Source organism: Tenrec ecaudatus, chromosome 10 (genome assembly GCF_050624435.1).
Source record: "Tenrec ecaudatus isolate mTenEca1 chromosome 10, mTenEca1.hap1, whole genome shotgun sequence".
Lineage (NCBI taxonomy): Eukaryota > Metazoa > Chordata > Mammalia > Afrosoricida > Tenrecidae > Tenrec > Tenrec ecaudatus.
The window spans coordinates 67138840-67155952 of NC_134539.1; the positions used below are offsets into that span (position 1 = coordinate 67138840).

The following is a 17113-nucleotide window of genomic DNA, read 5'->3' on the forward strand; positions in this document are numbered from 1 at the left end:
ATCTGAATATCTGTTGAATTATTTTGGGCATTTTATCCTGTAACCAGATTTTTGAGGCCATTTGTCAGTAAAGGACCTGAGGTTGTAGTTTTGTACTAAAGGAGCAAACTTTTACTATGAGTATACGTTGACTTGATGTCATTGAGTTTGGTTTTGAGAGAGTGAAGTGGTGGAGCTGAATAAAGACTGGTCAAAATAGCAGACTGTGAGTATGGGTATTTGAAAAGCAAAGTGGTGGTGCTAATTAAAGACTGGTCAATATGGCAGACAAAACAAGAACAGCAAAACCCAAACAAACCAGCTGATGTTGAGTTGGTTCCAGTGACTTGTGCGACATAATTTTTTCAATGGTTACTTTTTTAAGAAGTAGATTTTTCTTTTGAGGCACTTGTGGGTGAACTTGACCTTCCAACCATTTGGAGAGCAAATTGATTGACAATGGTGATTCTCATACATGAGCCTTGGTTTGTTTGTTTTTTTAAAATCATTTTATTGGGGGTTCATACAACTCCCATCACAATACACACATACATCCACTGTGTCAAGCACACATGCACATCCATTGCCATCATCATTCTCAAAACACTTGCCCTCCACCCTAGCCCTTAACATCGACTGCTCTCACCTTTCCCCACTCTCCTCACTCTCTTCAACTCCATGAACCCTTCACAAGTCATAAATTATTATTATTTTGTTATATGTTACACTGTCCAATGTCACCCGCTGCCCTTTTCTCAGCTGTCCATCCCACAGGGAGGAGGCCATATGTAGATTCTTATAATCGGTTCCCCTCTTCCACCCCATATTCCCTCCACCTTCCAGTCATCGCCACTCTCACTACTTGTCCTGAAGGAGTCATTTGTCCTGGATTCCCTGTGTTTCCAGTTGTTATCTGTACCAATGTACATCCTCTGGTCTAGTTAGATTTGGGATCATGATAGTGGTAGGGGAGGAAGCATTCAAGAACTAGAGAAAAGTTGTATGTTTCATCGTTGCTACCCTGCACCCTGACTGGCTCATCTCCTCCCTGCAACCCTTCAGTAAGGGGTGTCTGGTTGTCTACCGATGGGCTTTGAGTCTCTACTCTGTACTTACCCACATTTACAATGATATGATTTTTTTGTTCTTTGATGCTTGATACCTGATCCCTTCGACAGCCTGTTGTTACACAGGCTGGTGTGCTTTTTCCATGTGGAGCCTTGGTTTTGAGTTGAGCTACTAATCACAAGGTCAATGGTTCAAAGCCAGCAACATTTTGACACTTTCTACTCCTACAAAGAGTTACAGTCTTGGAAACCCACAGGGGCAGTTTTATGCAGTTCTACAGGGTTACTATGAGTTGGAGTAATTTGATGGTAGTAAAGGTTTTTTTTTTTTGGACCCTCTAGGGTTTACAATTAGTTGATTTGGGGTTAAGGCTTATAAATCTGTATTCTAATAAGTTCATAGTTAATATATTGATTACCTGGGAGACCACATTTTGAGAACTATTGACATATAACCCTTCTACTTTTTTGTTATTCTTAAATGTCTATGTTAACACATGGATTGTAGAAAGAAAAAACACTACATAAGTAGGTACTATGTACATATGAGGGGGCCTCAAAAGGTTATATTAAAAGGTAATACAACAATTCCAAAAACCCTTTGAAGTCCCTTCATATTAAAATCTGGACTTTTTGCTTTCCCCCCTACAGAGACTAATAAATATTCACTGCCTCAATTCTCCTTTCTTTCATTGAACTATTTAAATATAGTCCCATGTGTAGGCTTCTAATCAAAGATGTCCTTCTAAAAGCGTTTTAACTATTTAGTTGGGCTAGGTGAACTAGACAAGATACAAGTCCATCTTATTGCTTTTGAGATTTTCAATTTCTATGATATTTGACTAGAGAGCCCATGTTGTAACCCCGAGGGTACCCACACAGGTTTTATTATTTTTCACTTTAGTTCTTTTTTTTTCTCACTTTAGTTCTACTAAGGTGTTTTTAGGTAAAAATATTATTTCTTCAATAGCCCTGCCCACCCAAGGATTTGTGGTAGGAACTTTGTACTATAAGCACTTCCTTTACAGCTTTGCAGTGAAAACTTTTTTGCATATATAATGAACCAAGTTTATATGCACCCTGGCTATCATTTATTAAATGGAATCTTGGCAGATCTCATTTAATATGACCTGAATATTGCTATCTTATAGAGTTATAAGAAGATTTTACTATTCCATTTGACAGTTGAGTATTTAATTGCATTCTATTGGGCAGTTAGTCTCAGTTTCTATTAAGGTCATCTGAAGAACTAAAAAAAGCAGCAGTAGCAGCAGCAGCAGCCCAGGACTGGCATGAAGTCAGAATGTCTGAAAATAAGGCCCTGACAGTTATATCATTTTTAAAAGTTCCCCATGTGAGTCTCATGGATAACCAGGGTTGGCAAGCTTTATCTTAAGGCAAACTTTGGTTTTTACTGGGGAGGAGTAGGCACTTTGAACTCTGATAGGATAGCATCATTGTGCTCGGCTCGGTTTGTCATCTAATTTTGGTGAAATTGTTCTTACATGGTAAAGATAATAAGATGTACAGTTATCTCAAAATGGAGGGAAATTTCATCGATTACCTTGAAAGAGGCTCACATTTTAATGCCTTGTGCATTTTAAGCTCTTGCTACCTAATGTATGGTCCATGGACTAGCAGTGTCCTCATCATCTGGGTGATGGTTGGAAATGCATAATCTTAGAACCGCGAAGGATGTCATGGGGGAGACCTACTGAACCAGGATCTGTATTTTTCATAAGATCGTCAATTGATGAGGCCCACCGTTTATTTACCTATTTTGATCAGGCATAAAGTAACGTGTGAGACGCACCCTTTTATGTGAGTCCTTTCCTGTGGACTTGCCCATTTTGACCTTGGACATGAGAATGCTGAGGTTGTAACTTGCTTAGGAGGAGGAGGGGTTAAGAATCCTTCATTAAAAATGCAGATGCTTTTGTGTTGTCTTTTATAATGTTGTCTCCAAAGCCTAGCGTCTCAGCTTCCCACAACCCTTTGCCTATAAAAGCAGAGTCAATAGGCCTTCCCTGCCAGATCCTGTAGGGCCACTTGAGTGGTCATTGAGACTGAGCAGTGTAGGCTGCTCTGGATTTTGTTAGTTTGTGATTACTTTAGATAACTCGTGTATAAGCTGAGTTTTTTTCAGCACATTTAAAAAAATAAATCATTTTATTGGGGCTCATACAACTCTTATCACAATCCATAACATACATCAATTAAGTAAAGCACCCTTATACATTCGTTGCCCTCATCATTCTCAAAATTTGCCTTCCACTTGGGTTTCTGGAATCAGTTCATTTTCCTTTTTTCCTTCCCCCCTCCCTCATGAACCCTTAATAATTTATAAATTATTATTTTATCTTATCTTACACTGCCCGGCTTCTCCCCTCACCCACTTTCCTGTTGCCCATCCCCCAGAGAGGAGGTTACATGTAGATCCCCGAGATCGGTTCTCCCTTTCTACACCCCCTTCCCTCCCGGTGTCGCCACTCTTACTGCTGGTCCTGAGGGGTTCATCTGTCGTAGATTCCCTGTGTTTCCAGATCCCTACTATACCGCTGTCAGCACATTTTTAAATGCAGTTTTTGTGGTAAAATCAGGTGCCTCGGCTGACATTCGGGTTGGCTTATACTTGAGTGTATACGACATATGTCTTTTTTTTTTAAAAAACAACATATGTCTTAAGTTAGTAGTTAGTGTCTTGACTGTTCGGGGACATTTGACAAGAACAAAACTGATGAGATCTGCGTGAAAACCATTGAGTTGATTCTGACTCACAGTGATCCTGTGTGGGGTTTCCGAGATGGTAGCTCTTTACAGAGCCTCATGTTACCCCCATTGAACACCTGGAGGCTTTGAAATACCAACTTTTTGCTCGGCAGATTGATACTGATCCCACAGCCCCACCTGACTGCCTTGTTTCTATATCTGAAACGGAAACACCACCTTGTTTGCCACTGAATTGATCTGGCCTCATCATGATCCCGTAGGACAGAGTCAAAGTGTCCCATAGGATTTCCAAAGCTGGAAATATTTGTTTTTCAAGATTAAATTGTTTATTGATTGCACGGTAACGGATTATACATAAGTTTCAACTATATAATTTTATCTGCTACCATATTCAACTTAGATCTATTGCATAGGATGCGCCAACAACCTCTTTTTATAGCCAGAGACACTCTGTTAGCTTGCTTGGGTGACCACTTCAGTGGTGAACTGCAGATTGCATGACACTAACTGCCCGTTTGACCGCAGCCAAGGTTTCTGACAACAAGGACTCCATTGCCCCCAAGCAGTCTTCTAAGGCTAAAAGCTATTTCAAGTCAGCATGGCATCACCCTGAAGGAACTATATGCTTCACATGTTAAGGGAGTTCATCAAGATGGTTTAAGAGTAGACTAAGTTTACACAGCACATTAAAAAAAAACACATCCTTTATTTGGCATCATGATCAGACTATTCCATTTAGCAATCAATAGTATGGGTAAAAGAAAACTACATGAAAACCCTTTGTTAGAAGACTTTAGACTTTCCACAGCACAGAAACAAAAATGGTCTTTTACACACAACTAGTCACAAATACAGTCTTCGAATTCTTTTGTCCATAGACAGCACTTGAGTATTGCCTAAAGCATGTCTTCTTTGTGGCCGTTAGGCACTGCCACCATGGTACTTGGTTGAGTTCACCAACCCGGTGTAACCTGTCACTTCCCTGCCACTTCTCTGGCTCCCCTCCCCTGCTAAGCTTCATTTCTGCCAGTCAGTGTAGTCTGTGCCACCGCCAGAGCTACTGCTGCTTGAACCACCATAGCCACCTTGGTTTCATAGTGTGGCAAAGGATTGGCATCCACCACCACACGGGCCAGAGCTTCAGCCTTCAAGTTTCCTCCCCCCGTCAGTCCAAAGCTTGAAGGTTGACAGTTGTACCTGCCAGAATCATGATAGCTTCTGCCACCCCCCAAACTGCTTCCATCATTACCAAATCCATTATAACTCTTCCCACTGCCTCCATATCTATCCACCACCGTTAAGCTACCACTGGAGACACCAGGTACACCGCAGTTTCCGCCCCTACCAGAGTGGTCATTGCCCCCAATATCACCTCTGAAGACACCACCAAAATGTCCCGAGCCACCTCAGCCATTTGGCAGGAAGAGGCATTGCCAGCCCTTGCTTTGACAGGGCTTTCCTTCAAAGGAAGTGGCAATCACTATATGGTTTTTCTGAACAACAATCTTATCCACGGATTCATGGTGTTCAAAAATTACAAAAGCAAGGCCCCTCTTCTTGCCACTACCTGTGTTAGTCATGATTTCAATTGCTGCAATATTCTCTCTTACTCTCTCTTTTAAAAAATCTTTTATTGGGAGCTTGTACAACTCTTATCACAATCCATACATTCATCTGTGTGTCAAACACATTTGTTGCCATTATCATTTTCAAGACATTTTCTTTCTACTTGAACCCTTGGTATCAGCTCCTCATTTTCCCCCTCCTTCCCCAACCCTCCCTCACTCATGGACCCTTGATAATTCATAAATTATTATTTTGTCATGTCTTACACTGACCAATGTCTCCCTTCACCCACTTTTCTATTGTCGATCCACCAGAGAGGGGGTTATGTGTAGATCATTGTGACCAGTTCCCCTTTTTCTCCCTCACACCTTCCCCTTACCTTCCTGGTGTCACTACTTTAGTATTCGGTCCTGAGAGGTTTATACATCCTGGGTTCCCTGTATTTCCAGCTATTTTTTTCTTTCTTTTTTTTTAAATTTTAACAATTTATTAGGGGCTCATACAATTCTTATCACAGTTCATACATATACATACATCAATTGTATAAAGCACATCTGTACAGTCTTTGCCCTAATCATTTTTTTCTCCTCTTTTCTTTTTTTACATTTTATTAGGTACTCATACAACTCTTATCACCATCCATACATATACATACATCAATTGTATAAAGCACATCCATATATTCCCTGCCCCAATCATTCTCAAGGCATTTGCTCTCCACTTGTATTTCCAGCTTTTATCTGCACCAGTGTACATCCTCTGGTCTAGCTGGATTTGTAAGTTAGAATTGGGGTCATGATAGTGGGTGTGGTGGGGGAGGAAGCATTAAAGAACTAGAGGAAAGTTGTATGTTTCATGAGTGCTACACGACACCCTGACTGACTCGTCTCCTCCCCACAACCCCTTTGTAAGGGGATGTCCAGTTGCCTATAGATGAGCTTTGGGTCTCCACTCTGTACTCGCCCTCATTCACCATGGTATGATTTTTTGTTCTTTTATGCCTGATACTTGATCCTATCAATACCTCATGATCACACAAGCTGGTGTGCTTCTTACATGTAGGCTCTGTTGCTTCTGAGCTAAATGGCCGCTTGTTTACCTTCAAGCCTTTAGGACCCCAGATGCTATATCTTTTGATAGCCGGGCACCATCAGCTTTCTTCACCACATTTGCTTATGCACCTGTTTTGTTTTCAGTGATCTTGTCGGGAAGGTGAGCATCATGGAATTCCAAGTTAATAGAACAAAATGTTCTTGCATTGAGGGAGTACTTGAGTAGAGGCCCAATGTCCATCTGCTACCTTAATACTAAACTTTTAAATATATATACATGGTTCTATTTCCCATCATCATATATAAATATATTTACATATATACATGCCTGTATTTAGACCTCTATAAATGACCTTTGCCTCCTAGTTCTTTCCTCTATTTCCTTTTACTTTCCTCTCTTCCAAGTATCATGTTCAGCCTTCATTTGGGTTTCAGTAATTCCTCTGTGGTACATTGCTCTTGATCAAGCCCTACCAGGCCTCCTACACCCTCCTTGCCATCGAGTTTAGATCACTTGTTGTTCCTGTGCCCCTGAGTTTGTTAACAACCACTTCCTTTACCCTGCCTTGCTGCAAAATTCTCATTTGTGCAAAATCATCTCCTTGGTGGTACTTTTCCATGTCTTCGTCAGTGCCGGGCAGGAAGATCTTTTTTCACAGCTAAATAGGCACCTGGTTTTGGAGCATCTTCTCATGAGGCATCCCTTTTTGGTCCACTTCTCTTCCCTTCAACTTCTATTTTCTTGCATCCATGGCTGCATCGACCTTCTCCACGGGAAAGGACCAGGTTCTGAAGTGCTTGATGTTTGAATCTTTCATTACCACACAGTCCATGAGCATAGCCCCGTGCTTAAACTGGCTCTACACACTCTCAGCTGCTGTTTCAAAGCTCGACCCTCTGCTGAAGAGTTTCCACAGCTGTTTGGGCTCTCTTTAGGAGGCTGACCTGGAGTAGGAGGAGGGGAGCTGGAAACCCAGTGATGCTTCCTCTGAGGTGCCCATAGGCAGAAAGGAGTGGCCTAAGGAACACATCTCAAAACTGTGCATCTTTATATCAGCAGGCAGCTTCATTTCTCTCTCCACAGAGCAGCTGGTGGGTTCAAACCACGGACCTTAGATGATCAGCTGAGCACTTAACCAGCGTGCCACCAGCACTCCTATTAATCTGTGTATGGATGGCACTGATTAGTTTTTCCTTGCATATAAAGACAAAAAACCACTTACTTTTCCAGTGTTGTGAAACATCTGGCACTCAGTAAGTTGTGTGTGAAAAATTTAATTATCCAAGGCTGCTGCAAGACTCTAGGCAGGCTGCGTGGTGTCAACGCAAATGAACATCCTGCCTCTTGTTCCGGCACAGGAAATGGTCAGCTCGCTGATAGACACATATGACAGTTTAGATTTTCTCATTTTTAATTTCACTAAGCTGGTAGATGGAAATGAGGTAGCACACCATTCTTAACATTTTAGAATTGGTGCTATGTGCTTAAATGCAGAGTTTCCGTGCTTTGCTTCAGGGACAGAAATGGCAGATATGGAATGAATACAAGAGCGGGATCCTTAGTGTCTGGGGTCTTAAAGGCTTGAAGGTAAATAAGCGGCCATCTACCTCAGAAGCAACAAAGCCCACATGGAAGAACACACCAGCCTGTGCGATCATGAGGTGTCGAAGGGATCAATTATAAGGCAGAACAAAAATCCTTACCATAGTGAATGAGGGGGGAAGTGCAGAGGGGAGACCCAAAGCCCATTTGTCGGCTGCTGGAGATCCCCTTGCAGAGGGGTCTAAGGGAGGAGATGAGCCAGTCAAGGTGTGATGTAGCAACGATGAAAAATACAACTTTCCTCTAGTTCCTAAATGCTTCCTACACCCCACCCCACCCCCACCCCATCCCCACTATCATGATCCGAATTCTACCTTGAAAGTCTGACTAGACCAGAGGATGTACACTGGTACAGATAGGAACTGGAAACACAGGGAATCCAGGGCGGAGGATCCCTTCAGGACCAGGGGTGTGAGTAGCGATACTGGGAGGGTAGAGCAAGAGTGGGTTTGAAAGTGGGAACCGATTACAAGGATCTACATGTGACCTCCTCCCTGGGGTCACAGAAAAGTGGGTGAAGGGAGATGTCGGACAGGGCAAACTATGAATTTATAAATTATCAAGGGTTCATGAGGGATGGGGGAATGGGGAGGGAGGGGAAAATGAGAAGCTGATGCCAGGGGCTTAAGCGGAGAGCAAATGTTTTGAAAATGATGAGGGCAATGAATGTACAGATGTGCTTTACACAATTGATGTATCCATGGATTGTATTAAGAGTTGTATGAGCACCTAATAAAACGATTAAAAAAAAAGAGTGGGATCCTGCTGGAGAATTATAAAAAGGATTTCTTCCATTTCAATGATCAGTGCCTTCAGCGTGCACGCAACAGAGTGTTGGGAAGCTCTTGTAGCCATACGGAGAGAGTCTTTCTTCTCTGTCACTTTTAATGTCATCTTGTTGCAATGCCTCCTAACCAAATGAACTGAAAGAGAGGCAGAGAGAACAAGAGACAGTTTATGCAGGTATAATATAAATACCGCCCACCAGAGCTGTACTTTGGAAGAACCATTGAGTGGCCAATAGAGTTAGTACTGGGTGTCTGCTCACTTTGTCTTCCCAAGGGGTTTCTTTTACCCACTCTCCTCAGAGCACAGAGGCAAGTTGAGATCCAACTGACATCAGTCCTCATTCCAAGCTTGGCACATCTTCAGAGCCGCTACTGTTTGTCTGCCAAAAGGAAGTGGAAATTGAGATAAATGTTTCAATCCTCAGATGAAAAAAAAAGTCCATTTTTATACCATGTCCCTTTTGAAAAACCGCATTCCTTAGAAACGAAGTTTATTGTTTCCTTTTGTGATGGTTTGCTTTTCTTTTTTCTTAAAACTTGGTATTTAAGAGCGGTAATTGAGTTCAGATTTTAAAATGTGCTGTTTCCACTGTGCATGTCATTAAAATAAAATATTAGCTTTTCTTTTTTCCTTCATAAAAAAACACTAGCTTTTCATAGAGTTCCTTTGGAAGTGTTTCTGGTGTGCTGTATTCTGTGGAGTTTAGCGTGTCAATGAATGCCTAAAGGATAATGGTGGGGTGTGTTATGATAATGAGTGAACAGTGATGCTAGAATCAACTAATGGTATACCCTATCTCTAGATAGTTATGATATATAGTATCTCAACTGTGCCTAGTGTATCAAGATTCTGTTTGTAATTTGGTCCCCTGAATTTAGCGTATGTAGTTTGCTTCCCCTATGTGGGCTAACCATGGCCTCTCTTTCCCATGAGGGAATCACGGTTACGGGTATAGCTCTTTGTGTGGTAACAGAGAGCTGTGGCAGCGAATGGGAGAGTCTAGAGCACTGGATCTCTTGTTCTCTGAGCTCTTTATTTACTTTGAGGACATTGACTATTGTTTGAAAAGTATCTTGGTTTGAAATCATGCACACGACTCTTTTTTGGACCATGTGTTCCAGTAGCAAGTTTATTTTTCTTCCTGCCTTGCCTCTTGGGTAGAACATTGGGCGGTCAATGTCATTCCCTCACCCCCTATGCATTCAAAAGGGGCTCTCCCTATTTTGGTTTACTGCGACACATAGAAATTTCACTCTTCTATCAGATTAGTGTTGAAACGAGTTTCACAGTAGGTCTTGGAGTTGAGTAAAAAGATTTAAGTGCATTTGAATTTTAAATTTGCCAACCTAACATTGTTGCCTCCCCAAAGTGCTCTGTTCTTTGTTGTCTCCCTCAAGTTTACTGGGTTACTATGGGAGACTGTTCGGTATCTTAGAGAATCCTAGTGGAGCTCCTTTTTCTTCACTGTGATCTAATTGATATTCTGATATTTCCTCTAGATCAAGAGGAATGGTGTTTGGACCAGCCAATTTAGGGGAAGATGCAATTAGAAACTTCATTGCAAAACATCGCTGCAACTCCTGCTGCCGGAAGCTCAAACTCCCGGGTATGCCCCAAACAATTTTATTTTCCTCTAAGTAAATCTCTCAAAGCACAACATCCATTGTAACCTGGGATGGAGCAGAAAATCTCCATCACATTTTTATCTCATTCGCAGTCAAGGCCTGACTTTCTGACTGCAAAATTTCCAAGTCTCTAAAGGGATTAAGAGGGCAGGGATTTACTCCGGGTTCTGCTAAAATGTGATAAAACAACACTGGGCCTGATGCTTGTCACAGCCACTCCAAAGGAAAAACTCCCTCAAGTGAAGCGGGTAAAATTGGATGGAACCAGCTCTCTGGCCCTCCCCATTGGATTGTGTCCACTTCCCACTGATGGCTGAGGCACGATGCCCCGGCGCGTCTACTACATTCTTTTACCCAGGAGGCATCGATGAGGGTGGAGAAGGGGCTATAGCATCCAGTAGTCAAAGTAGCTGTTTTTCAACAAAAACCTGCCACTTGAAACATACATTACACTAATTCTTTTTTTATTCGAATCTGGTATATGGCCCATTTTCTCTGAAACCAATCTACTCACCATAGAAAATATTCCTAAGAGTGGAATAAGCAGCTAAGGGCTGTGCCCAGCCTGCACGCTGGCAGTCCTGGTTTAGCAGCTCCATGCTCTCTGGTTACATTTTCTTCCTTTCTTTGGAGTGAGTCTGAGAGGGATGCTTACAGCCTCCCTCAGCTTGATCCCTCTTTTTCTTGGGTCATACCAAGCTAGAACGGAATTTCAAATATTTTGAAGCCAAGTAACCTTTCCTAACTTTAAAATAAACCATCACATACTGAATGGAAAAGCCGTAAAAGATCATCATCCTTTGTAACCTGGGATAAAGCAAGAATAAATTTAATGGAAGGAAGGTCAATTTCTAGTTATAACCCTTGGTTAGCAATAAAGTTTGGAGAAAAAAGGTCAATTTCTAATGTTGTTGAAATTAAAAGGCAAAAGGCTGGGGTTTGGACAAGAACAAGACTTAGCATAAGGCTAGAGTTTGAAGCGGGCCTCCGATATCAGAGGGAAATCGAGAGCTAACCCCAGGTGCTTGGTTGACGGTGGTCAAAGAGGAGCATGGAGGGAGGCCATAGTGCTTAGGGTATACGTACCCAGTATGCCTTCTAAACAAGCCATGCACTAGACTGTCTACAGCACATGATGATGGCAGGGCTGTTTGCCTGGCCTCCTGATTTGGTAGAAGAAGGGTCTAGGCTGTGCTGAGGGTTCTAAGACCTCCATGAGCTAACAAGTGTTTCAGTTATCCATGGCTTCCGGGCTGCAGTGCAGACCCTTAGCTCAGTGTCCCACTTCCCAGGTCCGATTCATCGGCCCCTAGACAAGACTATCTCTCCTTCTAGAAGACCTAGTGCTAACCCAGGAGAAAGGAGGGCTTGGTCTTTAACTCACTACTTTCAGCCTTTAAGCCCAGTGGTCAGTTCTCTATGATTAAGGTTGAAATAACTTTACCTACACCGGTGGGCTGGAATGAGTAATTCAATAATTCCTTCATCACCATATCTAATTTAAGTCTCCTGCCAAATATTTCATCAGCACATTTAGGTGGAAATCAAAAATAATTTAATTACTCAGACATTTGGTAATCTAAATTAAGATGTTTCGTCTGAAAAAGAGGATAAAGAGTGATTTTTTCTTTTTGTATCTGTCTCATTTTCTTTCTTTCTTTTTAGAGAGGTATTTTAGGGTAGTGTAGGAGAGCATGAGGTCTAGAATTAGGGTCTGGTCATATCCCGCTGCTATTTAATGGGCCTGAGCCCTTAGGGCTGGTTTTCCTCATCTGTAGAATTAGGAATAATAGCACCATTTCAAGAAAAGGATGCGAGCATTGAATGAGGTAATAGATGAAAAACAGAGTGCTCAATGAAACACACTTTGATATTAAAGTACAATATTTACTAGTTTTCTGCCAAGATAACAACCCCCATTCAACATCAAACAACAAGAAAAGGTTTTACACGTTTAAAGTTAGAAATTGTACTCAGCACATAAAAATTTAAACCCTGACCATCTTTCATACCTTTCTTAACAAAGCTTACCCTATTAATAGTTTCTGGTGATGATTTCTTCTTAAAATGGAGGAAGGATGTTTTAGGAAGCATCAGATGAAGGTGTCATAGGGAAATGCTAAGCCTGAAGTTCCAGGGCGAGTCAAAAAGTATTGCTACTAGGGTTCCAGCTTCTGCATAGATGCATTTAATCCAAATCAAATGCATTTAAACAAGTTTGTCTCATCAGTAGATGGCCACAGACAAGTTCGCTCAGTAACACATGTCTCTCAGTCTTGCGACAGTGCCTTAAAAAATGGGATGCCTTTGATGCCACAGGAAAAAACCAATTTTAAAGTCAGGGCTAATATCCAGACTTTTAGAAAGACAAAACAAAGAACACACTCAGCATATGTCAAGCTGAGGGAGTTGAGGAAAGAAATTCAAGTCACAGTTGAAATATTGAAGGATTCTATGGGGAAAATATTGAACAACGTAGGAAGCATCAACTGCAGGTAGAAGGAAACACTGAGTCTCTGCACCAAAATGAACTGGTTGGCATACAACCATTTCAAGAATTAGCACATGATCACTAACTGATAGTACTGGAGGAAGAAGTCCAAGCTGAAGACAGTAGCACAAAACCAGACTCCAGGAATTGACAGAATACCAACTGAAAATGTTTCAATAAACTGATGAAGCACATAATTACTTACACATCTATGCGCAATATTTGAAAGACAGAGATCTGGACAACCTACTGGAAGAGGTCCATTATTTGTGCCCATTCCAAACAAAGTGACTGAATGAAGGACAGAAATTATCAACCAGTACCATTAATATCACGTGCAAGTACAATTTAGCTGAAAGAAATTCAGTAGTAGTTGCAGCAGTGCATGGGCAGGGAGCTTCCAGAAATTTAAGCCAGATTCAGAAGAGGACATGAAACAAGGAATATCATTGCTAATATCACATGGGTCTTGGCGGAAAGCATAGAATACTAGAAGGCTAGTTTTATGGGCTATGTACAGGCATTGAACTGCATGGACCATAACAAATTATGGATAACATTGAGAAGAGTGGGAATTCTAGAATCCTTCACTCTGCTCATGTAGAACCTGTACATGAACCAAGAGACACTCCTTCCAATAGAAATCTGGAATTCTGCATGGATTAAAATAGAAAAGGTATGTGTCAGGGATGTGTTGTTTACCCATTCTTATTTAATTTGTTGCTGAGCAAATAACCTGAGCAGCTGGATTAGATGAAGAAGGTGGCTTTGGAACTGAAGGAAGGCTTTTCAACAATTTGGTGACCCGACCTTGTTTGGTCAAGCGAGGAGATTTTGAAGCACTTACTGATACAGGTCAAGGATTGCAGCCTTCAGTACAGATTATAACTCCATGTAAAGAAAACTCAAACCCTCATAACTGGACCATGTGGATCCAGTTGGGTTTTCACATAGAGATCCTCCTGATTGGATCGTGATAATCTCATGAAAAACAGAACAGATGGAAGTTATCAAAGATTTCATGATCCACAATCAATGTACCTGGAAGCAGCAATCAAATGCCAAACATGGTATCGCATTAAGAAAATTTGCTCTTTAAAAATCTGAAGAGCAAGGATACCACTTTGAGGACAGAGGTGGGCCAGACCCAAATGATGGTGTTTTCAATTGCCTCATGTGCATATACAAGTTTGACAATGAATACGGAAGACAAAGGACGAATTGATGCATTTGAATGATGGTCCTAGCAAAGATGAGAAAAAGTTCCATAGACTTCCAGAAGAACAAACAACTCAGAATGTTCATTAGACCCAAGGGTGGTGAGACTTCATCTCACCTATTTTGGACATATTATCAGGAGAGACTAGTCCCTGGAAAAGACATCACGCTTGGTGAAGTAGAAGGGCAGTGAGGAAAGAGGAAGACGCTGAGCAACACTTATTTACAGCGGAGCTTCAATAGTGACCTTGAACATAACAGCAGTTGTTCTGCTATATGTAGGCCTGCTGAGTGGAACCAACGCAACAGCAGCTGACAACAACCATATCGAATGTTTAGCAAACCTCTGGTGGACACCTTCCCACAGGTTGGAGCTTTGTAACATGTTTACGGGTGAATTAAGTGGGTTTTTGAATAAGGTCAGGGAGACTTCAAAGTCAAGCCAAGAGAAGGAAGACCACCAACCTCCACAAATGAAGAAACTGGTTGAAGTCCTGAAAGTGGTGGAAGAAGACCACAGCATGACCATTGGTGACGTAGCTACAGCAGTTGGGAGCTCGCATGGGTCAACTTCTGTAATATTAAGTGACCATCTTGGCTTCAGCATCTTTGAGTTTCATGAATATTACAAGTGTTACACAAAGGTCAGCTAGTTCAAAGAGGTGATCTTTTCTTCAAGCTTTTAAGCAAGATCGAAGAGAAAACTGATGGATTTATGGAATGAATTCTTACCGTGGACAAATCTTATATTTACCAATATCATCCAGAGGACAAGGTCCCATCAGAACAATGGCTCTCAGGAGAATCTGCCGGGCCAGTGAAACTCACGGTAGAGAAGTCAGCTTAGAAGGTTGTGGCAGCTGGTTTGGGGGGTAAAGTGAGTGTGGGTGGGCAGGGATCTCATAGGGACAATCTTGATGGATTTTTCTCAAAGGACATGAGATGATGACAGGAGGTTACAAAGCAGTAATTTTAAGAACATTGAGAAATGTATTGGTGAGAAAAGGACTAGGCAAACGGTACCCAGGAGTGTGTTTCTCTGCCTCAGCAGTGCATCTGCTCATTCGTGGAGGGCAGTTAGGGCTGCCCTATGAGAATCTTAATGGGCAGGTTTGCCCCATTTCACCTTACAGCCTGGATCTTGCCCCTTCAAATCCCAAGGACGTTGGAAAGATACCCAACTTGAGGCCTTCAAGAATGCCCAAATTGCAGTTGTGACCAAGTACTAATTGAAGAGGTTAGAGGGGCTGAAGCATCACCTTCAGAAGCTTGTAGACCTACACAGATGATCATGTTGAGAAACAATAGCCTCGTATTTTGATACTTTTGTTTAATATGGGTTTCTCTTATTTTATAGCAGTACTTTCCGACTTTCCCCTCATACAGCTTTGTTGCTGAAAACTGAACACAGGGCTATCCTTTGGGCTGATACCTCTGGGCCGGATTGCGGGCCTGGGTGCCATTCATCAATGAAAATGCCCTTTCCCTGTTTTCTCTCACTTGACTCCTGCCAAGTTTTTAAAGAACAGCATCTTTCCTCCCCAGCCAGAGTGGACCCAAACCTGAAAGACTTGGAGGGAGTTTGAATCGCACATGGATGTTGGAGAGGGGGTTTTATTAAATGTGGTTGAGTGTATACGTTCCATATATTCATGGTTGGGAAAGAAGAGTCTACTCTAAATTACTGGCAAAGTCTAGAGTCAATCTGGGTGAATTACTGCTCTCCGAGGAAAGGGTGCTGGAATAATTCATGGGGCCTCAAAATCAGATAGATACCTTTACTTTATCCTGGTTTATAGGCTGTAGTACAAAGGTTTTTAATTGCAGGGTATGAGCATGGCATGAGTCCCCATAACCTGTTTGTTTATTTCATTTCTTCCCCCCAAAATGGGGTGATGAGCCAAATAAGGTTGGGAACCTATGTGTTGATAGAGGATCCTCTGTGATGGTCTAAATTGTCTGCCTTGCAGATTTAAAAAGAAATGACTATAGCCCTGGAAGGATAAAGCCTGCCCTTGAACTTGAGGCCAAAATAGAACCAGCTGAAGGGGCCCCAGCAAGGGAAAAGAGCGACGGTTCCCCAGAAGATATCACACGGCTGTAAAAAGAAAGGGTGGGGTTTGAATTCACACAGAGGCACCTCAGAAGAAAGGCCGGTGATCTGCGTGTGCAAGCCAAGCCTTTGAAGACACTCCGGAGCACCATTCTACTCAGATGCACACGACGCATCCATGAGTTGGAGCTGACTGGATGACAACTGCTGTTTGTGTTTTAAGGGGGTGGTGGTCATTGCTGTCCCGTTACTGAACTGTACGGCGATGGGGCACACATGATGGCAAACCTTCCGTCAGGGTCACCTTACATTGTGGGCCTCCCTGTGCTAATAAGCTCTCTGAGCCTTGTGTCCCCCGCTCCCCAGTCGCCTCATTGGGATCGATGAACGGTTTCCCCACAAGACTGGCCCTTCTGCAGGGGCACTTGCCATGTATTCTTCACCCTCACGTTCATGCAGATGAGAACATACGAGATGAGGACATGCAGATGAGTCAACGGGGAAGATGACTGCTTCGTACTCCATTGTTGTTTCAACTGGGTCCTGGGAACTCTTGGAACAAAATGAGTGCTAGGCACTACATAACAATCAAGAAGCATTGATTTTCTCCCTCTGAGCAGACCCTGCCCTCCCCCATTGTTATTCACCACTTCACAACAGACTGTGTATGTATGTATGTATGTATATATATACATATGCATATCTATGTGCATAAAACTTTTGCGAACGCCTCGTTTCTTCTTTCCAGAAGCAAAGCATTAAAGTTTTGAAAGTAACTATAATGGGAGGAAACGGAATGAGTGGTTTTGTGTGTTTGTGTGATGGCAGCACACACTTTCTGTACAGATTGCCCCGTGAGAGGTCAGTGGTTCCAGTGAAATCAAGGTGAGTTTCATATGAATTTAGGTCTGACTCATATGATACCCGGACACCTCAGGTT

At 42.2% G+C, this 17113-nt stretch overlaps 1 protein-coding gene across 1 annotated transcript in view; it reads left to right on the forward strand.

Annotated features, from left to right (window-relative positions):
- Positions 1 to 16893, forward strand: part of TRPM6 (transient receptor potential cation channel subfamily M member 6) — a 206374-nt gene extending 189481 nt beyond the window's left edge. Inside the window, exons 37-38 of the mRNA XM_075560537.1 lie at positions 10286 to 10392; positions 16091 to 16893. Of these exons, the coding sequence (XP_075416652.1) occupies positions 10286 to 10392; positions 16091 to 16224 (241 nt within the window). The 3' untranslated portion in view covers positions 16225 to 16893. The remainder of the gene's footprint in view (positions 1 to 10285; positions 10393 to 16090) is intronic.
- The last annotated feature ends 220 nt before the right edge of the window (positions 16894 to 17113 follow it).